The 23,607-nt window shown below is 36.1% G+C and overlaps 1 protein-coding gene across 6 annotated transcripts in view; it reads right to left on the reverse strand.

The window, feature by feature from the left end:
* Positions 1-23,607, reverse strand: part of CADPS2 (calcium dependent secretion activator 2) — a 496,283-nt gene that overhangs the window by 262,618 nt on the left and 210,058 nt on the right. For all 6 annotated transcript variants that reach the window (XM_087430207.1, XM_087430199.1, XM_004418749.3 and 3 more), the window contains one exon: positions 21,601-21,722. In XM_087430207.1, the coding sequence (XP_087286333.1) occupies positions 21,601-21,722 (122 nt within the window). The remainder of the gene's footprint in view (positions 1-21,600; positions 21,723-23,607) is intronic.

Here is a 23,607-nt window from a genome sequence, read left to right on the forward strand (position 1 = left end):
GTTTGTAATTATATGGTCCTGGGTGTTTAGTTGTTAATGGCTGTCTCCACTCTTTAGACTACAAGTGCCATTTGCCATAGCCATGTCTGATTTTAGTCATCATTTCACCCCAGCACCTGCACGGCATTTAGCACAGAGCAGAGCTCAATAATTATTTGTTGAATGAACGAATGACGCCATATGCTTTATTCTAATCAGTCCTCAAAGGACTTTGAAGAGAGCCACAGCAGCTGGATGACCAAATTTTCTTGACAGTATATCTTACTGTGCTAAACGTAGAAGGGGAACTGGGTCAGATCAGGAACTGTGCTTCTGAAATTACTGCCACACCAGACACCTGCACGAGGTGCATGTACAATAGCTCTAGATCTGACTGCCAGTGACACACGCAAAATACACAAACTATTTCACGTTTACAGACAAACAGTTTTTATGGATAATACAACCAACTCAAGGTAGGGGGACGCTGTTAAATAAGAGCAATCATTTGAATCTGAAAGCCACTTTTGTACTTTAAAATATGACATTACATTTAACTAAAATAATATTGTCAGTGATTTTAGCATATTTATAGTGGTTCAGAAAGATTCTAAAACAAGTGAATATCTTCATATCAGAACTGTCCTGGCTAATAAACAGCACATGTACATATTTGAAGTGTGTTTACCTGAGATTACTGTTCATTTCTTACACAATCTCTCTGTCTCAGCCAAGTGCGAGGAAGTGAAACTTTCTTTAGGCAAAATCTGTTAATGAGTGACAGGTGTGTTTTAATAATGTATTCAATAAACATTCTGTTTTCTGAGAGCTTAAATTTATTAAGCTTTTTGGTGCTTGAACAAAAGTATTTTGTTGTACTTTTCCACTTGTCTTTTTGGGTACACTTTTCTTATCCAATCTTCACTGCACCTGTGCCCTGCTTAAGTAGAGAATTATTATAGAATACTTCACAAGAACTAAATGCTACACAACTGCTTAAGTAGTAACCATAGTTTTCTTTATGAGGCAAAGCACTGAAAGATCTTTTATTCACTAAAAAGTCTTCCCTGAAATAAAAATGAAATAATGAGGGGCAAACCCTGGTGGCCTAGTGGTTAAGTTTGGCATGCTCCGCTTCAGTGGCCCAGGTTCAGTTCCCAGGCACAGACCTACACCACTCATCGGTGGTCATGCTGTGGCAACAACAACCCCCATACAAAACAGAGGAAGAGTGGCACAGGTGTTACCTCAGGGCAAATCTTCCTCAGCAAAAAAAAAAAAAAAAAAGAAATAGTGAGGCAAAGTCTCTTTGTACATATTTTAAAACCAAATATTAACTTAAGATTACAGTTTACCTCCATCTTCCCTTTTAATACCTCACAAACATTAAGTTAATCAATCAAATAATACATCTGATTTGTTTATGACTTCAGAAGAATCACAAGATTTAATTTTGGATTTATATTCCAATTTAATCAGGTAAAATATATCCATGATATTTGTCAATGGAAGCACTACAGAACTTGTGGCAAAGGAGGACTTGGCATCTCCTTAACATTTTTTTTTAAAGAGAATAATGTGGTTTTACAAGACCAAATATTATCTTGGTCCTCTGACTACCAAAATCATATGCATTTAGAAGATAGATGGAATTTAGTTGCCTGGTTAGATATTATTTTGCAACTAAAATTTCCTTTTTTGGGGGGGGGGAGGTGAGGAGGATTGGCCGAGAGCTAACATCTGTGCCAAACTTCCTCTCTTTTGTATGTGGGATGATGCCACAGCACGGCTTGATGAACAATGTGTAGGTCCATGTCTGGGATCCAAACCCGTGAACCCCAGGCCGCCACAGCAGAATGTGCCAACTTAACCATTACACCACTGGGCCGGCCCTAAAGCTTTCTTTTTTAAATTATCTATATGTATGTATCTGTAGCTGTTGCTTTGTTAATCTGTATTTACATATGCAAAAGTTAGAAGTAAGCAATGTAGGTGAAAATTTTTTAAGTAAAAACAAGCACAGTTGTGTATTTTGTTAAATAAAAAAATTCTACCTTTGCTACAAAGAAATTTTTCGAAAACACCCTCATACCTTAAAAAATTATAATATTTTAATAGCTTTAAAGCACAACGAAATTCCAACTCAAATTTAAAAAGCATTTTCTCCAAGAAACTCCAAGTAATTTATAAAAGAGATTTTAATAATATACAATGTTTTTGGATAAGGACCGGGATAATATTTGGTGCACAAATGTTCTGGATGTGTAAGGTGCGATGTCAGCGTTGTATTATCTGCAATTTGTGAAGGAAGATGTGGGCCACAGAAAGTGAATCGCACGATGTCATTTAGCAGATTGTATTTAATTGTGTAGTGGGTGGAAATTAGGGTGATAACTGGCTCCCAGCTGTTATTAAGTCCATTCAGACAAACGTTTAACTTGCTCATGCATGAATACTAGAAGGTTAGTCAGTGTATATCTACAGTTTTAAGTGTATATCTAATTTTTGTTAATAAGTATCTTCCCTATAGGTGAATTACTCTCAGTGATGCTTAATTAACAGATTCAAGACAATATTGTTGTCAGTTACTGGGGGAGGGGTTTAACACTTCAGCAAATAGAGGTCAGTCACTGAACCAGATACTGGAGATGCAACGCCGAACAAGACTGGCCTCTGCCTCCAGGGAGCTCACGGATTTTGGGGAGCAGCAGACAAAGAGAGGCAATTACAACACACACTGCCAGTTCCGGGGACAGAGTATACATAAGGTGTTAAGGAAGCCCTCTGGGGAAGGAGGGAGGCAGAGGCTCAGGAAGTCTTCATAGAGGAGAGCACTCTAAACTGAGCCTTCAAGGAAGAGTAAAGGATAGGCAGCTAGGTACAGAATGAGAGGAAAGAAGGCAGGCCATGCTCCAGGGCAGACCATGGTTCTCCCAGGGATGGTACCTCCTCCTGCTAGCAGCATTAAAAAATGCGCATGGGCAGAGGTGAGGGAAGGTAAATAACCTGTGAAGCAGGGGACAGTTCCACTGATGAAAACTGCTCCCGTAAAAATGCAATAGTGTTTCTGCTCAGAAACACTGTGGCTGGCAAGATACAAGAGGTAGGGTGGAGAGGTAAATGGGACTCAGGGAAATGCAGGGCCTTTCACGTCAGACTTCATCCTGAAGACAAAGTGAAGTCAATAAAAAATGTTAAGGAAAGGAAGGGCAGAATAAAATCTGTGTTTCAGAAATTAGAATGAAGTGGACACAAGAATGGAGGTAGAGAGACCAAACAGAGCCTCCTGAAATATAATTGGCAAGAGCCCAAACCAACACGCTGGCAATGAAGATGTGCGAAAGTGGATAGATTTGTTGGGCAGTACAGAGGAAGAATCAATTGGACTCAGATGTGGAGATCGGAAAGAGGAAGAAATGATAAATGCCCAAGTTTCTGGCTTGGGCACCTCTGTAGATAAAGGTGACATATACTGAGGTGGTCCACAGAAAGGAAGAGTGTGTTAAAGGTGAAAATAAGTGTTTCTATTTCAAATGTGTTGAATTTCAAAGAGTCTGTGAGATACCGAAATGAAGATATCCAGATAAAAGAATATGCTGTCCAGTTATCAATCTGGATAACTAAAAAGATTCTGTTGATTGAAGAATTACTTTTAATAACAGCATTCTGAACCTGAAAGCTATTTCTTCATATTCTATCACAGGGGCTGGCCCACTGTAAAAGTTTCTTTCAAAACAACCATACTACTTATGATATGTATTACTTACATATAAAGTAATACAGAATATCATCTAATAAAAAAAATATTTCACTGTGAAATTCTTGCTCATCCATGCCATATGGATAAGTATTCCTACATCAGATTAATCACCCTCCTTGTAATACATCTTAATTTACATAAGTGGTTGCTATAAAACTGGGAACAATTTTGATCAAATTATAAGAAATGTGCTGTTTAAGTATTACATCTTTGGACTGATTTTAAGAAAAGGATGATTATAAAACTGATGTACACTTTTTGTCCAGGCCATCATAAGCTATATGATGGAAAGAGAACAAAGCAAACCAACACATACAGTAGCTAAGCGATGGCATTAGCCTCTTTGAGAACAGAAAGAGCTGCCCCATGAAGTCACAGCACAAAGCAAAACTCAGCTTGGTGTAAACAAGCTTTCTCTTCCTAAAGATCCCACCAACTGAGGGAGAACAGCAAAGGTCACTGGCTAGGTTGGGGACCTTCTCTGAAAAACTAAGCCATGAAACATTCACAGTTGTGCCCAAGAAAATATTAATGATGACATTTTAATGTAATCACCAATCCGTCTGATTATGGGGGAAACAGGTCCATCTGTCAGTAAGTCTCATCACAAAAGTGACTAATCACATTAAGTCCACAAACCTGCTCTGAGTGTTCCAGAAATAGCTACTTCTGCAATTTTAATAAGTTTGCTCCAGAAATCAAGACCCTTACTCTAAGCCGTTTATAATTCTAGTCCCACTATAAGTAGGATGTGTGCGTAAGCAAGGAACTCAAACAAATACTGAAATCCACCAAAATCTTACTATGACATGAATTTGTCTGAAGCTGAACTTAGAAAAACATCTATCTGTTTTGGTCCTACTTACCAAGGGTATGATTTACTAAAGAACTAAGCAATCTCTCCCTTAGTAGTTCGTTCTGCAACCTTCACCTAGAATCCAGTATTTACAGAGAGAGAACATGAGAAGGATGCAATCACAAACACTGGCCCCTATGCAAAATAAGTAATTGGATGTGAATGTTTTGAATTTTTAAAGGGAACCTACAAGAAAAGTTGTACAATGTTGATGTGAATGTTGACCTTCAGCTACTAATTTTAACAAAAACATAAGATGCTACTTTAGGAACAGTTTTTAAATGTGAAAGATGATGGGTTAAGTTTTTACATCCATAAAATAATAGTCATAAGTAAATAAACAGTTTCATTTTTTTTTCCTAGACATCTACCCTATTTAAATGTGAAGTAATACAGGAAATGAAAATAAGAAAAATGCAGAAGACTTCATTTCTACCATTCTGGCAGAGCTATGTAAATTTTTTAAAATTTTTTCACAGGCAAATATTAAAATTTTTGAAGATTCTCATGAGAATTTGCCAAATTCAATATGATCCAAATGTTGCCATCTGCCAGCAAAGCTATATTATGGCAAGAAGAGGAAAATTAAATATTAGAACACAGTGAGAATTTCACAAACTTTCTCCAGGTAAAATTTTGCTATTTTATAAGCCAAAAGATATCAAATCTTTGCCAACCAAATCCATCTTGCATTTTATGTAATAAGGAAATCTGAGCCAGGATAACAAAAGTGTTACTTGTCTGTAAGTTGACTGATTCTTCACTTTTATTTCTTTTGCCCAACTTATCATCACTATGATTTCTTGGGTGGTCTTAAGTCAATGAAGTCTTTTCTGAGAAAAGAAATTTAAAAATAGGCTTATCTCTTCATCTTTCAAAACTCTCTTTAAATGATGTTATGTCAATATCTTCGCAGCAATATTTCCAGAGCCTATAGCTCTAATTTGAAAGATATGAAAATGCAAAAAGAAAAAAAAAAAACCCTCAAAAAACCCTGAAGTTTACATAAGACTTAAGGAAAAACACTGTCATATCTTCTAGATAACAAGGCTTCTATACTTCAAGAGTCCTCTTCAAATTTCACAGAGAAGGAAAAACTACCATGAACAATGGGTCTCATTCTGCAAAAGCTACCTGATAACTGTCAATACTTTAGAAGATTTATTTAAGTGTCCATTACCTTCTAAAAGGGCAATGGATACTTAAAGGGTTAGAAATTATGATTTAAAAAACTATATTAATTTAAAAATAATCAGCTTGTGATTTATCTTACTAAATAAATTAATGACAAAAATCTTATAAATAAAATATAATGAGGAGAGTCACTACCATGAATATATTACTAAAAGGGCTTTAGTAGGGAGAAAAATGTTGCTTAGGTGGTTTGATTAGACATTTCCTAAATCAAATTGACAAACCTTTAGCTAGACTATGTAGGATAAAGAGAGAGAAGGTTCAAATAAAATCCAAAGTGAAAGAGGAGACATTACAACTGATGCTACAGAAATAAAAAAAAATCATAAGAGACTACTATAAACTATTAGACACCAACAAATTGGATAATCTAGAAGAAATGGATAAATTCCTAGAAACATATAATCTACCAAGACTGATTCACGAAGAAATAAAAACTCAACTCTGATCAGACCTATAACTAGCAAGAAGATTGAATTAGTAATCAAAAATCTCCCACTAGGGGCTGGCCCCGTGGCTTAGCGGTTAAGTGTGCATGCTCCGCTACTGGAGGCCTGGGATGGGATCCCAGGCGCGCACCAATGCACCGCTTCTCTGGCCACGCTGAGGCCGCATCCCACGTACAGCAACTAGAAGGATGTGCAACTATGACATACAACTATCTACTGGGGCTTTGGAGAAAAAAAAAAGGAAGATTGGCAATAGATGTTAGCTCAGAGCCGGTCTTCCTCAGCAAAAAGAGGAGGATTAGCACGGATGTTAACTCAGGGCTGATCTTCCTCAACAACAACAAAAAAAACCAAAAAACCTCCTACTAAAGAAAAGCCCAGGATCATATGGCTTCACTGGTGAATTATACCACAATTTTAAAGAAGAATTAATGCTAATCACTTCTCAAACTCTTCCAAAAAATTTAAGAGAACACTTTCAAACTCATTCTAAAAGGCCAACATTATCCAGATAACAAAGCCAGACAACAAGAAAAGAAACTACAGGCCAATATCCCTGATGTACATAAACACAAAAGTCTTCAACAAAATACCAGATAAACAAATTCAACAGGACATTAAAGGGATCATACACCATGACCAAGTAAGATTTATTCCTGGGATGCAAGAATGGTTCAACATATGCAAATCAATGTGACCCATCATATTAAAAGAATGAAAGATAAAAATCACATGATCACCTCAATGGATGCAGAAAAAGCATTTGACAAAACTCAACAACATTTCATGATAAAAGCTCTTAAACTAGGTATAAAAGGAATTTAACTCAACATAATAAAGGCCATATATGACAAACCCCATAGCTAACATCATACTTAACAGAGAAAAACAGAAAACGTTTCCTCAAGATCAGAAGAAGGCAAGGGTGCCCACTCTTACCACTATTATTCAGCATAGTACTGGAAGTCCTAGCCAGAGCAATCAGGCAAGAAAAAGAATTTTAAAAGCATACGAATTGGAAAGGAAGAAGTAAAATTATCTCTGTTTGTAGATGACATTATCTTGTATAGAAAACAAAGATTCCACAAAAACTGTTAAAATTAAAATTCAATAAATTTGCAGGATACAATATCAATATACAAAAATCAGTTGCATTTCTATACACTAACAAACTATCTATCTAAAGAGGAAATTAAGAAAACATGCCCATTTACAACAGCATCAAAAAGAATAAAATATTTAGGGATAAACTTAACCCAGGAGGTAAAAGACTTATAGAATTAAAACTATGTAAAAGTGATGAAAGAATTTAAAGACACAAAAAAGATATCCTATGTTGATGAGTTGGAAGATTTAATATTGTTAAAATCTTCATACTACCCAAAGTTATTAACAAATTCAATGCAATCCCGATCAAAATTCCAGTTTTTTTTTTTTTTTAACAGAAATAGGAAAAAAAATCCTAAAATTCAAATGGAACCACAAAAGACCCTGAATAGCCAAAGCAATCTTGAGAAGAAAGAAAAAAGCTGGAGGCATTACACTTCTTGACTTTAAAATATATTACAAAGCTACAGTAATTAAAACAGAATGATACTGGCATAAAAACAGATATACAGACCAAAGTAACAGAATAGGGAGCCCAGAAATAAACCCACACATGTACAATCGACTAATCTTCGACAAGGGTGTCAAGGAGACACAATGGTGAAAAGGTAGTCTCTTCAACAAATAGTGCTGGGAAAACTGGGTATCTACATGCAAAAGAATAAAACTAGACCCCATCTTACACCATACGCCAAAGTCAACTCAAAATGGATTAAGGACTTAAATGTAAGATTTGAATCTATAAAGCTCCAAGAAGAAAACATAAGGGAAAAGTTTAACAGCACTGGTCTAGCTAATGATTTCTTGGATAGGACACTAAAAGCATAAGCAACAACAGCAAAAATAGCCAAGTGGGACTACATCAAACTAAAAAGTTTCTGCGCAGCAAAGCAAACAATCAACAGAGTGAAAAGGCAACCTGTGGAGTGGGAGAAAAAATATTTGCAAACCACATACCTAATAATGGCTTAATACGTAAGACACATAGGGAACTCATACAACTCAACAGCAAGAAAACAAATAACCCAATTAGAAAATGGGAAAAGGATTTAAATAGACATTTCTCCAAAGAAGTTATACAAATGGTCAACAGCAATATGAAAAGATGCTCAGCATGAGTAATCATCAGGGAAATGCAAGTCAAATCCAAATGAGATATCACCTCACACCTGTTAGGATGGCTATTAGCTAAAAAAGATAAGTGCTGGCGAGGATGCGGAGAAATTGGAAGCCTTGTAACACTGCTGGTGGAGATACAAAATGGGCATTCAGTAGGGAAAACAGTAAGGAGGTTTGTCAAAAAATTTAAAATAGAACTACCAGCTAAATCCCACTTCTGGCTATATATCTAAAAGAACTGAAATCAGGGTCTGAAAGAGATATTAGTACTCCCATGTTCGTTGCAGCATTACTCACAATAGTTAAAATACAGAACAACCTAAATGTGTATCAACGAATGAATGGATCAAGAAGATGTGGTATATACATACACAATGGAATATTATTCCACCTTAAAAAAGACTGAAGTCCTGCCATATGTGACAACATGGACGAACCTCGAGGGCGTTACACTAAGTAAAATGAGCTCGTCACAGAAGGACAAGTGGTGCATGATTCCACTCACAGGAGGTATCTAAAATAGTCCAACTCAGAAACAGAGAGTAGAATGGTGGTTCCAAGAGACTGAAGGGAGGGGAACATGGGGAGTTGCTGTTCAACAAGTATAAATTTTCAGTTAAATGAGATGAACAAATTCTAGAGATCTGCTGTATAATAATTTGCCTATGTCCAACAATACTGTATTGTGTACCTAAAAATTTAAGGGGATAGATGTCATGTTATGTTATTACAATAAAAAATAAACTAAATTTCACTTGCAAAGAATGTCAGCCTTCACCTTATTACTACTACAATTATATTTCATACAGTTACCTAACCGAAAAAAATCTCTACATAATAATGTACATATACAGGAACGTACACACTATACTATCCAAAAATGAGCATTTTTTCTGTGAATGTGTACATAACCAGTCATTAGAATGAATATAAAAATTTAATTATAATATGCTGTATTGACCTTATACTATGTTTAAGTAAAAAAGTGCTAATAAAAAAGAGTGTGTGCAGAGATCAACCTGGGTGCAAAACCTTCATCAAGCTGAACTGGTCTTGGAACATTATTCAGACTTCTGGGGCAGAGCAAGGCCAGGGGAAGCACCCTGCTCTCACATACAGAGACATGACAGAGTATATTTGACTCCTACTGTGCTTGTATCTCCAAGTCACCAAGGCCATCTGAATAGTACTCTGATTTACATAGACAACCTCCTGTATTCCCTCCTTAGCACCAAGGGCCTGCAAAGTGTTCCAAGATATATTTAAAAACTGTTTCAGATTTCCCTATATCTGAAACAATCCCAGTAAGGTAAGGTTGCACCGAATTTAGGATTATCCTTTCTTTTGCTGATTCACACGTCAATTGTAGTGGGAGTCCCCAGCTGCATTTCAATTCCACAGCTCCAGTACAGGTCACAGTTGAGCGCCCTACACATAATGTATTAACACGGTGCCAACATGGAAGACACAGCTGCAAAGCTACCGTCAACAATCACAGAATGCTCTGCTGCACAGCGCTAGTGATCCTTTGACAGCTGCATTTTATCAGAGCAGATATAAATCTTCAATGACATCAACTGAGAAACAAAACCAATGTTGACAGTAAATATACAACAACCAAAAAAAACGTTGTCCCCTCATAACTGTCACTAGAGCATTATTCATGTTGAAAACTACCTCTTTGTGATTGAAACTAACTCTCAAATCTTTAAAAAAAAAAAAAGTGGTTATGGGGTTATTACCAAATAAATATTACATGACCATAAAAACACCCAGCCCAAAATCTCAGGCAGGACTCAGGAGACAAAAGCACATTTCACTACATAAAATAATGTTCTTGCATGTTGTCAAGACTACTCAATCCTTCGCCAGGTGTGCCCCCCTCCTGGAAATTCTCTGAACTTTAAAACAGATGCTAAAAGAAAAGGCTTAAAGAAAGTAGAAAAATGAACACATGAGTAAGGAAATTGAAAACAAGTACACAAAGCAAAGATTAAAAAAATAAATAGGGAGTATACGGGGAGAGGTAGAAACAGAAGAACATGGTTGAGTGCTCCTACATAAATTATGTCAATTAACTAACAACATAATCCTTGATATAGGCACCACTGTCCCTATTTTACCAATGAGGAAACAACACTCGAAGAGATTTAAGTAACTAGCCATGATAACATGGCTAATGTGTGGCTAAGTTGGAATTTCTACTCAGGGCTGTCTCCTTCTTTCCCTCAAAAACCAGGTTGTCCTGATAAATACTCATTACAATCACCCTAAAATTAACATTTTTAAGTCTTAAAAAATCCTACTTCCTTAACTTTCATTTCCAATGTATTTCTATTTTTAAATATTATAGATTCTGGTCATATTATAGATTTCTAGTCAAACACTATTCAGTCAAGTTTCTTAAAATGTCTTTCTGACTCATCAATAGTCTTCTTCTTCTCCATTCATTGATGGTTCTAAAGATCGTGGCAAATCCTTTTCATGTGCTACCCCCATTCTCTCTTCACAGCAATGCCCTAATTAGTTACTACTGCGCATGTGTCTTGAGAACTTTGGTCCTTCCTTGCCCCCTTAGGCACTGCGCTCTGGTCTGAGTGAAGATCTGCACCAGCGGCAGTGGAAGTGAGTAACCCCCAGGGCTATCTCCTTGGCTGCTAGACTAAACTCTAGATTTAAGAACAGGAACAGCAAAGAAGAAAGGCATTTCTTCTGATTGTATGAGTTAAGCAGTTGGCATTTGAAGCACAGCAACAGTCAAGTCTTCTGACCTCAAGGCTTAGTCTGGCTCCAATATATGGCATGTCCTAAAAAAGCAGCCTTCAAACTTTCTCTCATGTACTTCCTGAAATAATTTTGAAAAATTATGTACCCTCTTCACACGTTTTTAAGTTGACATCTAGAAATTTTAAATATAAATTTAAAGAGTTGCAAAGGGTATAATTTCTGGGGCGTTGGAAACAGTGACATTTAACACAAAACAGTGATGTCATTCTTAAGTGAATCCAATGGAATCTAACTATCATAGCAATACAATTTCACCATCATTCATTTAAAAAAATACCTGTGCAACTTTTCTTTACTGGAAATTTGACATTATTCCTTTTTTCCTTGAACTTCTACTTTGACTCCATTTACTCCTCATAAATTTAGAATTTTATTCTGCTATAATATACTTTAACGCTTGAACGTGTTTTATTGATGATCTTATCATAATTATCTGTACCAAATTTATCTATCATAAGGCTCAACATGTAGTGAGAGAAAGAGAGAGCATGTGTGTGTGTGTATATATATATTTTTTTCCTTCTGGAATTTACCTCAACATTATAAAAGCCATATATGACAAGCCCACAGCTAACATCACACTCAAGAGTGAAAAACTCGAAGTTTTTCCTCTAAGACCAGAAATGAGAAAGGGTGTCCATCCTTATCACTTTTATTCAACATAGTACTGGAAGTCCTAGCCAGAGCAATTAGGCAAGAAAAATAAATAAAAAGCATCCAAATCAGAGAGGAAGAAGTAAAATTACATTTGCAGATGACATGATCTCTTCAATAAATGGTGCTGGGAAAACGATATCCATATGAAATTGGTGTACCTTATACCATACACAAAAATCAACAATATGGATTAAAGACTTAAACATAAGACCTGAAAGCATAAAACCATGCAACTCCTAAAAGAAAACAAAGGAAAATGTCCTTGACTTCGGTCTAGGCAAAGATTTCTTGGATACGACACTAAAAGCGCAAGCAACAACAGCAAAAATAGCCAAGTGGGACTACATAAAACTAAAAAGCTTCTGCACAGCAAAGGAAACAATCAACAGAGTGAAAAGGCAAAGTATGGAATGAGAGAAAAAATATTTGCAACCATACATCTGATGATGGGTTAATATCCAAAACATATAAAGAACTTGTACAGCTCAATAGCAAGAAAACAACCCAATTAGAAAATGGGAAAAAGATTTAAATAGACATTTCTCCCAAGAAGACATACAAATGGCCAATAGCAATACGAAAAGATGCTCAACATCAGTAATCATCAGGGAAATGCAAGTCAAAACCAAATGATATATCACCTCACACCTGTTAGGATGGCTATTACCAAAAAACAAAAGATAAGTGCTGGTGAAGATGTGGAGAAATTTGACCCCTTGTACATGGTTGGTGGAAATAGAAAATAGTGCAGTTGCTATGAAAAACAGTATGGAGGTTCATCAAAAAATTAAAAGTTGATCTACCATATGATCCAGCAATGCCACTTCTGAGTGGGATATGCAAAGGAAATAAAATCCCTATCTCAAAGAGGTATCTGCACTCCTATGTTCACTGCAGTATTATTCACCGTAGCAAAGACATGGAAACAAGCTAAGTGTCCACTGACAGAAAGAAAATGTGGTGTATGCATACAATGGAATATTATGCAGCCTTACAAAGAAGGAAGTCCTGTCATTTGCAACAACCTGATGTACCTGAAAGACATTATACTAACTGAAATAAAATATACACAGAAAGACAAATATCGCATGATCTCACTTATATGGAATCTAAAACAAAAAACTCAAACTCAGTGTAACAGAAAGTAGAATGGTAGTAACCAGAGGCTGGGGGTGGAGGAAAAGGGGAAATATATCGATCAAAGGGTACAAACTTTTAGTTGTAAGATGACTAAGTTCTGGAGACCTAACGTACAGCATGGTGACTGTAATAAATAATAATGCATTGTATACTTGAAATTTGCCAAAAACGTAGATCTCAAGTTCTCACCACACACACACAAAAAAGACAACCACAGAAGGTGGTGGATATGTTAATTAGTTTGATTGTGGCAGTCATTTCACAATGTATACATATATCAAACCATGTTGTACACCTTAAATATATGCAATTTTTATTTGTCAAAAATAAACAAAAATCAAAAAAAGTTCCTCCTGAATTTAGTCTTTATTACAATTACTAGTATTCAAATGATCCAAAATAAATATGACAAATGAGTATCAATAAATATGAAAAGTAAAATAATTCATTAGATATGCATCTCTTAATGAAACGGATAGTGCTATTTTTTCCAATTAGTTCATGTATCCACAGGTGACTACTACTTAATTCTATCTTTAGACAGTTCAACATCAATTTTAACCCAGGTTTTTGTTTTTCTATTGTAAACTCTACAAAAATAAACAGATGGGACATTATTATGGCAATGTCCATCAATTTGCTTAATTCCTTCCTACTTAAATGTCCCCAAGCAATGCAGTGATTGATAAGCAAAAACCATTTTTCAATCATTTAGCAGTTGAAAACTTGAATAAATCCTTCATCAACTTTTTGGAAAGCAAAGAAATAGACGTCATCTAATTTACGGAAGGATTTATTACATCATCGGTCAATCACTTTCTCAAAACTAACACTAATATTATACATTTTCCTTTTGAATGGTGCCCTGGAGGTTTTTCCAGTCTGGGACAAGGACCACAGTAAGACCCAGGTTGCATGACAGGTGTACCTTTCTTTTGTCAAGTCAAAGAAGGGAGACTGTGAAAAGGGATTTGAGAAAGAGAACTTGCATATAACAGGCTCTTTCCTAGAAAGAAGTGCTTTAGAAACTGTACTTATGGAACTAGAGGATTCAAATATGATTCTGTTAAAACCACACTTGTGCCTATGTATCTCTTGGGAAGTCGTCTTGCATACCCAGGTGGTCCCACATCTCAGGGTACCAAGAGCCTGGATGTGACCCTGAATTCCAGCCTCAAGTTACACTCAAGCAAAAGAACTGACCCCTTTAATGTGAATATGTTTCCCATGGAATTTCTAGAAAAATGGGAGCTTGGGGTGGGAGAATGAGGACGAGACACCCTGCTAATCTAGGCAGGTGCTGGCTCACGTATCATACCCTGACACCCACTGGAAGACCATAATTTTTAATACTCTAAACAGTAGAGAAAATATTTTAATTCGATTACTGAGCACCAATGAGCCATATGACTCTGCTGGTGCTAGCCAGGAACCAGGAGGTATAACAAGCAGCCCTTGTCTTCAAAGAGCTTTCAGTTTATTTGAGCCATCCGCTAAGAAAATTAAATTCAAGCAGGAAGAGGATATGTGGGTGATATTATTAAACCAGCAGCTCAGGGGAAAAGGAAAGAGGGCAGCTACAGGACGCACCACTCTATGAGAGATTGGTGTGACGTCAGAAGTTCCTGGCAGCGTGGGGCATCTCCAAAGAACTGCACCAGAGAAAAGTGACATGTGGACATTTCCCATGACAGAAGGCTAACCCAGAGAGGGCTACAAAGAGTACCTACACACAAAGACATTTTGCCCCTTCACCTCTTCCCTTCCTCCCAACCTTAACCCTACCCAAAAGTGGCAGAAAGAGCATATGAGAAGGCAGAACAAGCAGCAGCATGAAAAGAACAGACGACAGTACTGTTTCTCTAATAGAGCTTTCTGAGTGAGCTGGAAGGAAAGGCAAGTTTTGAAATGGCTAAGTTTTGATTTAAACTGGTCTGAAATTTTTAATACCTAAACATGTTATTTAATACCTGAGAATGACCAGAAAAGCCATGGTTTTGCCAGGAGGTCTTCAAAGGATCTGGTAGGGAGATCCTGGAGTATGTCTGAGAGTAGTACTGGGATAAAAATTAACTTGTTTGCTACTTACACTCCGCCAAGTTTAGCCCATTCAATAAACTGGTTACATAAAGCAAAGAATAATGAAAACAACTGCAAAAGGTTGCACTGAAAGAGAGTCACCGATGATAAGAAGTTATTTACAAGCAGTAAATCCATCAAAGAGATGTTGATAATCCTAATTATATAAACTTTCTCCCAAGCTCTCTCATTGCTGTTTCTCACCTGAGCTCACTAGTGCTCTTTAGCCAGCATCTGGAATCTTCATCCATCATATTGTCCCTTTAATTCAGAGGCTACTAATTATGAGGATCCCCATATTAGCTTCCTTTATTCGCAAATAAATTCTCAATGAATGTAATTTCTGTATTTGTCTGTGTGTCTCTTTAGGCTTCCTTTTGTTCTGTACCAGTAGTATCAGTCTTAGAGAAATGTTACTTCTAGTGAATTTATTCATATAAGACAAAGCAATCTCACGTTTTTAAAGACGGAAATGAGACAGGACGCAACTTTTGTGCAGTTTGAGTGTTTTCCCTTCGGTTCATTAAAAACAGGCACATTTTGATAGATCATTTTAAAATGTAGTATATTCTATCTCTGGCCTGCGAGAGTAGCTGGCTAATGAATTATATTTCAAAGCTAATTCTGACATTACTAAATTACAACGAAAACTAATATGCTTTTAAAAAACATGGTTAGCTTCTCTCAGTTTACATGCGGTCTGTATTTAATCTCTCCAACACTTGTCCCAGCATCTTGTCATTCTGATAAGCTTTCCATTTGTAGCTGCACTATTCCTTCAATAGTTTGATAGATTATCACAATTCTGGTTCAGAATTTAAAGTTTCCAGAAATGGGTACTGAAGCCTTTATTTCCCATCATTTTCATGAGGTAGAAGAATGTACTGTCCTAATATCCGTCAATATTTCTCCAACGATGCAAATCATCAGTTTTTCTTATTGTTCCTTGCCTTTCTGTTTCATTAGAGATCAATTAATCTTCAAATGCCTTTAATAAAATAGCATTATGAGATGAAAGAGATACAGAGAGTATAGCAAAAAAACAGTGTTGCTTCCTATGACATATTTTTTTCTTATTGTGGTAAGAACATTTAACATGATATCTATCCTCTTACAAATTTTTAGGTGTACAATATAGTTTGTTAACTGCTGGAACAATATTGCACAGCAGGTCTCTAGAATTTATTCATCTTGCATAACTGAAACTTTATACCCATTGAATAGCAATTCTCCATTCCCCCTCCTCCCAGTCCCTAGTTTGTTTCTAACAACCAATTTCCTTGCTTTTATTTATTTCCCTAGTACCAAGATCTATCTTGGCCCTCCATAGGGTATCATTAGCTTGTGTTTTAGGTACTCAAAGGATGTCCACCATTTGTAAGGAATGTGTTTTAAAGATCACTACATATCAGGAGATTTGTGACTATTATGTGACATAACAAATAGCTCTCTTCCTCGTTCAGTTTGTCATTCTTCTTACCATCCTTCCATTTCCTTTCAGGTGGTATCATTAAGGGTACAGGCTAAAACACAAATAGCAAAATGTCAGGAAATGATAAAAAGCTATAAAAGTGTAGCAACAACATTTCTGTACTTCATTCACAGAGAACAAAACTTTTCCTTGTTCACTGAGAGACTATGAAACAATGACTTTAACAACCATAAATAATAGTTTTCTCCATAACTGAAAAATATACTTTATCTACATTGTCTTCCCTCTATTAAAAAATGAAAAATTAAAAACAAAACTTTAACAAATAGATTACCTCACTACTACTCTTTATAAATCAAACTTGTCCACAAACACCATTTTTATTAGACCTCAGGTTCTATATTCTAAGCTACGTACCAACCTCACAAGCTGTTTCCACCTTATTGCTGGCAGGAAATCTGAACTACAGGAATGAAACAGGCAATGCCTAGAAATCTTGATTAAGTTTATTATAAACAGGGGCTAAATCAGGCACTTTAATTAGTATCAGACAGAAGGATGAATTGATCTCCAACAAAGCACAAACTGTTGAAGCAATAAAATTTAGAAAACGTGTCTGAGGCATAATTCACTATGATGATGGAGAAGATGAATCTCTTTCCTGTTGTGCAAGACGAGTTCCAGATAAAAGTAATCACACTGCGGAAAAGCCACAGTTGGTCAGCATTCAGGAGATACATTTTTAAGGTAATCTGCCCCTGGGATACAAGGATAAATAGAAATCTTTTAATTCATTTTAAAAGTTAACTCAGTGTTCATGAGGAAACACAGCAAAGCTATTTTAGCCAAATTTCCTTGTGGTAAGAGCAATAGAAAAAGTACTGGAGGCTTATTGTAATATCTTCTAACTTCCAAGTATTTTAATTCATTTCAATTGTCCACTTACATGTCCCCTATTAAGCAGAATCTCTTGATGAGTACATTATGAGTATATTAGCAATTAAATGAGAAATACCCTATGAGAACGTTTACTATTTGTGAAAATAGTGTCAAAATAACAGAACTATTTACATAAAAGTTAATTCATTTGATTGACCAAACATTTAAACATCAATTAAAGACTTTGTAGAAATTATGCAAAGTGAAAAAAACCCAGATACAAAAGACTACATATTACATAACGTCATTCATATGAAATGTCCAGGAAAAAAAATAAATTACAGAGCTAGAGAGCAGAAGAGTGGTTTCCTGGAACGGGGAGTGGGAGCAGGAGTAGAGTGCAAATGCACAGAGGGGAACTTTTTGAAAAGGTGTTTTAAAATTGCATTGTGATGATAGCAGCAGAGGTGTAGAAATTTACTAAATATCATCTAAATTGCAACGGAAGAATTTTATGCTATGTAAGTTATACCTCAATAAAACTTTTTAAAAAGATTCTGTAGAAAATAACATGGCATTGCAATTCTTAGGGCATTTGCACTCCCTCAAGATCTCACGGACTAGTAGGGTATGCAGGGGTCCCCCTCCACTGCCAAAATCCATATGTTTAAGGCTCTAATCCCCAGTGTGATGGTGTTTGGAGGGGGAGGTCATTGGGAGGTAACTGGGTTTGGATGAGGTCATGGGGGTGAAGCCCTCATGATAGGACTGGTGTCTTTATAAGACGATGGAGAGACACAAGATCTGTCTCTCCATTATGTGAGGATACAGCAAGAGAACAGTCATCTGTAAACCAGAAAGAGGACCCTCGCCAAGAATATGACCATGCTGGAACCCTGATCTCAGACTTTCAGTCTCCCCAACTGTAAGAAATAAATGTTGTTTAAGCCACTCAGTCTATGGTATTTTTACTGTAGCAGCCTGAACTGAGAAGTGGGGTGCTGCTGTAACAAGTACCTAAAAATGTGGAATCAGCTTTGGAACTGGCAAAGGGGTAGAGGCTGAAAGAATTTTGAGATAGATGCTAGAAGCAGCCAATATTGCAATGAAGGGGACTTTCAAAGGCAATTCTGGTGAAGGCTCAGAAAGAAAAGAGGAGAGCTATATAGAAAGCTTTTATCTTCTTAGAGGACAAATAATCATATATACAATACTGGTAGAAATATGGACAGTAAAGGCCATTTTGTTGAGGTCTCAGACAGAAATGAGGAATTTGTTATTGGAAACTGGAAGAAAGGTGATCCTTGTTATCAAGTGGCAAAGAACCTGGCTGAATTGTGTTCATGTTCTAGTGTTTTGTGAAAGGTGGAACTTGCAAGCAATGAAATTGGAGATTTACTGGGGAAATTTCTAAACAAAGTATTGAAAGAGATGCTTGGTTCCTCCTGACTGCTTATAGTAAAATGCAAGGAGAGAGAAATAAATTGAAGACAGAATTGTTGAGCAAAAACGGACCAGATTGTAAAGATTTTGAAGATTCTCACCAGCTCATATTACAAAAAATGAGACAGCGTATTCAGAAGTGAAGACTAAAGGTGTGTGGACCAATCATGTGATAAGGAGATTAGTATAGGTATCAACCATGGACCTAACCAACCATCCCAGCAGGAATGCTGCCAGTTTAAATTGAAGGAGATGGAAAGGGGAAGAAATGAAGAAAGACTGTCCAACTGCTTACACCCTATAGGACTGGACCATGGATTCAGCTGTGAACATACTCTATTCCTCAAGACAGGGAAGAAGGACCCCAAAAGTGATTCAGAGAACATCAAGATTGTCACTCCCAGCACAAGCCCATAGTACACTAGGTGGGAGGGTAGGGGATGACGGGGCAAGGCTGTCTCCACCTCAGTTTCAAAGGGCAGGACTCTGCTCAGCAGAACCATGTAGATAGAACCATCACCTTGGTTTCAACATGCCAGACGGCAGCCACTCGGAGCAGCAGGAACACAACTTCCATCTGGCAGAGCCATCAGGGCACAAGCCCTGCCCAGCAGAGCCACATAGGTGGGACTACTGTCCCAGTGGGAGCTAAGGGAAAGACCACTGCCTTAGTGGGTCCAGAAGGCAAAGCATTGAGCCAAAGAGGATTATTCTTGAGGCTTTAGGTTTAATGGAGTTTGTCGTGCCAGGTTTTAGATCTACTTGGGACTTGTCACCCCTTTCTTCCTTCCTATTTCTCCATTTTGGAATTGGAATATCTATCCCATGCTTCTCTTACCATTGAACTTCTGAAGCACATAACTTATCTGACTTCACAGGTTCAGAGCTGAAGAAGAATTTTGCCTCAGGATGAATCATACCTTGATTATCACCTGTGTCTGAATTATATGATATTTAGATGAGACTTCAGACTTCAGACTTGAGAGCTGATGCTGGAATGAGTTAACACCTTTGGGACTGTTAGGATGGAATTAATGTATTGTGCATGTGAGAAGGACATGAATTTGGGGAGATCGGGGTGAAATGCTATGGAGTAAATGTTTGTGTGCTCCCCAAAGATTCGTATGTTGAAGCCCTAATCCCCAGTGTAAAGATATTTAGAGGTGGAGCCCTTTGGACGTAACTGGGTTTGGATGAGGTCATGAGGGCTACACCCCCATGATGGAACTGGTGTCCTTATAAGGGGATGAAGAGACATAAGATCTCGCTCTCCATTATGTGAGGGCACAGGAAGAAGGTGGCCTTCTGTAAACCAAAGAGGGCCCTCACCAAGAAACTGACCATACCGGCACTTGGATCTCAGACTTCCAGGCTCCAGAACTGTGAGAAATAAATGTTTCTTGTTTAAGTCACCCAGTCCATGGCATTTTTGTTATACAGCCTGAGCTGACTAAGACAGGCAGATTAAACAAACTAATGTAAATGCCATAAAAGAGCCTCCCAACCAGTGAGTGGTGACACACTGGTATGTTTCCAATGGGTTTCAGGAGTGACAAGCCCTCTTTTCTCTCAGTCATTGGGATGGTATGATGGGATCTGGGGCTTATATATTCCTGCAGCTAATAAGCTTCTTCCATTGACTCTATTTACTGTACAAATAACATATTTCATTGACTAAGCCTCCTTGATGAATGAAAATGAACATACTGATATTTATGGGATGCCACTAAAGCAGTGCTTAGGGAGAAATTTATAGCTGTAAATGCCTATGTTAAGAAAAAAGAAAGATCTCAAATAAAAAACTAACTTTCCATCTTAAGACACTATAAAAAGAAGAGCAAACTAAACCTAAAGAAAAAGAAGGAAGGAAATAATGAATACTAGAGAGGAAATTAATAAAATAGAGAACAGAAAACAATAGAGTCAGTTAAATCAAAAGTTTTTTTTTTTTTAATTAAAAACATGGACAAACCATTAGCTAAATGAACTAAAAAAAAAGGAGATTCAAGTTACTAGAATCAGAAATGAAAGAAGGAACATTACTACTAACTTTATAGAACTAAAAAAGATTATAAATAAATACTATGAACAATTGTATGCCAATAAATTAGGTATTTAGAGGAAATAGACAAATCACTAGAAAAACACAAAATACTGAAATTGACTCTACAAGAAATAAACAAGCTCAATAGACCTATAACAAATGAGCTTGAATTAGTAATCAGAGAATTACCCACAAAGAAAAGCCCAGCCCCAGAGGGCTTCACTGGTGATTTCTACCAGACATTTAAAAAAGAATTAACCTCAATTCTTCATACTCTCCCAAAACAAATATAGAATCGAGGCATCTACCTCGATATCACCACAGAGCTATAATACATAGAAATGGAAAAGCTATTAGGTTACAATTCTAGTAAGTGAAACAGGATCAAGTACTACCTTTTCAATAACACATTCTAGCACATGCTTTGCTCATAAATAACTTACAAACATTTTATGCCTAATAATTAATTTCACATTTGCATGTTTGTACTACATAGGGATTCTGCTACAGTTCTAATTATACCATCATTATCCAGAAAGGCTCACATTGGTTCTGACAGTTGAGCCAAAGCTAGCCAAAGAACAGTTTCACGGCGCAAAACCATACAATTCTGCAAATAAATAAAGCACATTTCTTTGGAAGCGAAAAAAAAAATTTTTTTTTCAACTAGCTTACTGTGGCCTTGAGGCTTCAGCCTGATCTGTCTGCAGTTTTTCTCCACCTTCCACTTCCATTGTACAGTAAACAATTCGATTGGGGGCGACTGACTTCAAACCTTGCACTTCCATTATGACAATCTAAAGATAAGAAAAATTTTTAAATGATACATCAAGTTAACAGTATTTAGCAATAAATAGAGAAAGCAGAGTGAAGTGCAACGAGAGAGACCAATTGATAAAATTATCTGGTAACATCAATGGTATTTTATCTTCTTTATAATCCACCTCTATTCATGAAAGATACAATAAACAACATTTGGAGGAAGTCTGGTATCTGAAAAAATATCTCCTGCCAGCTATTAAAAGTTGAAGTCTCTAAATATAAGCCCTAGTAAATTAAGTGAGATATAAACTCAGATTCTTAAAAAATTATGGCAAGTCTGCATGAAGTAAAGCAGAATTACAAATGAAAATTCAGTAAATGTGATTAAAGGAGCACACGTTGAGTTTCACATAAAGTGACATAACATTTATTACCTGTAGACATTGTCACCATCATATCAATTCATTGATATTAATATGTGACATCAGAAATTTTCTATATTCACTTATTTTAGATCACCACTTACAAAAGAACATTCTAAAGAAAATTTAACTATTAAATTTTAACTATTACAAAAAGAATTTATGAAAGTATAAAGAATTTTCTTATGGCCAACATCTATCTTATTATCAAAATATGGAAAAAAATATATATATATAATATATATCTCCTGGGGAAAAATGAAATTTATTTTCTCAAGTGTGCTTTTTATGTCTGTATAAAAGGCTGCCCATCTTAAAATATCATAAGCTAACATTCTCACTGTATATACATATAAAATATGAATATTATTTGCCATAGTTTTTTTCAATCAAAATTTATATCATGAAGTTCTCTCAATTCTCAATTTATAAAATATATTCAATGGCATTTTTATATATGCACATTCATGTCTTCGTTGATCTCATGTTGTATTTGTACAAACTAGATTAATAGCATTCATGCTATGTAGCTACCAAAATATCCACCAAAACATCATCTATATCATTTATTCATCATTTAATACGTTATTAAAGTCATTATATTTTGCACAGTATAATGTTGTGTTATGAATCTTGAGGCAAAAGGTCTCAAAGAAACAAACTATCTTAAAAGAACTGTTCTTTCATTCAGCTCTGGTACAACAGAGGGATTACGTTTGTAAATACAAATGCATATTGCTTTTGTTTTGTTTTTTCATAAGGATATAGAGAAAACCAATCACTGAAAAATCAAGGTCAAATTCAGAACCATTTTCCTTCCTCAACTAAAACTTTTGTCATTTTTTCACACTGAACTATGTAACATGAATAAAAATAAAGACTTAACTGAAAACAGACTAAGAATTAATGGAGAATAGAAAATAGTAACATCTTTCACAGCTGCTCTAATATTCTAGGCAGCTTGTGTGAAGTACTTAATTTTAGTTAAGGAAAATAAGAATTATGCATTTTTAATAAACCAAGTTTTTTTAGTAAATCAAAAGTCACTAGATCCTTATACAAATAAAACCAACCAGAAGCTGAGACAAATGAAGTATATAACCATATCAGTTAAAAGCCAACTACATACCATTATGACTCTAATGACTTAATTCAATGATAAAATTTTTTGATGGCCACTTAAAATGTATGAAACAACAAAATTGTATATAAGTCTAGAAATCTTGACAGCATTGGTTCATATCCGGAAATATAGTTGTTTGCACTGCATCTCTTCCTGTAGTGTGTTTAATAGCCAAGTGCAAAAGAGAAGAAGGGAAGCATCTGCTTGACACTATTTCTGTCACCTCTATTACAAGCTACTGTAAACAGGACCTCCTAAAACATACAACTTGTGAAACCGCATTTTGCTCCTCAAAACAATGCTCCCATCTGTGCCAGGAATGTTTTATCCTGCAGAAATGTCACTTTCAAAATTACTTCTGTTATGAATCCATAC

The sequence above is a fragment of the Ceratotherium simum genome, chromosome 1, assembly GCF_057802395.1.
Source record: "Ceratotherium simum simum isolate JZ-2026a chromosome 1, ASM5780239v1, whole genome shotgun sequence".
NCBI lineage: Eukaryota > Metazoa > Chordata > Mammalia > Perissodactyla > Rhinocerotidae > Ceratotherium > Ceratotherium simum.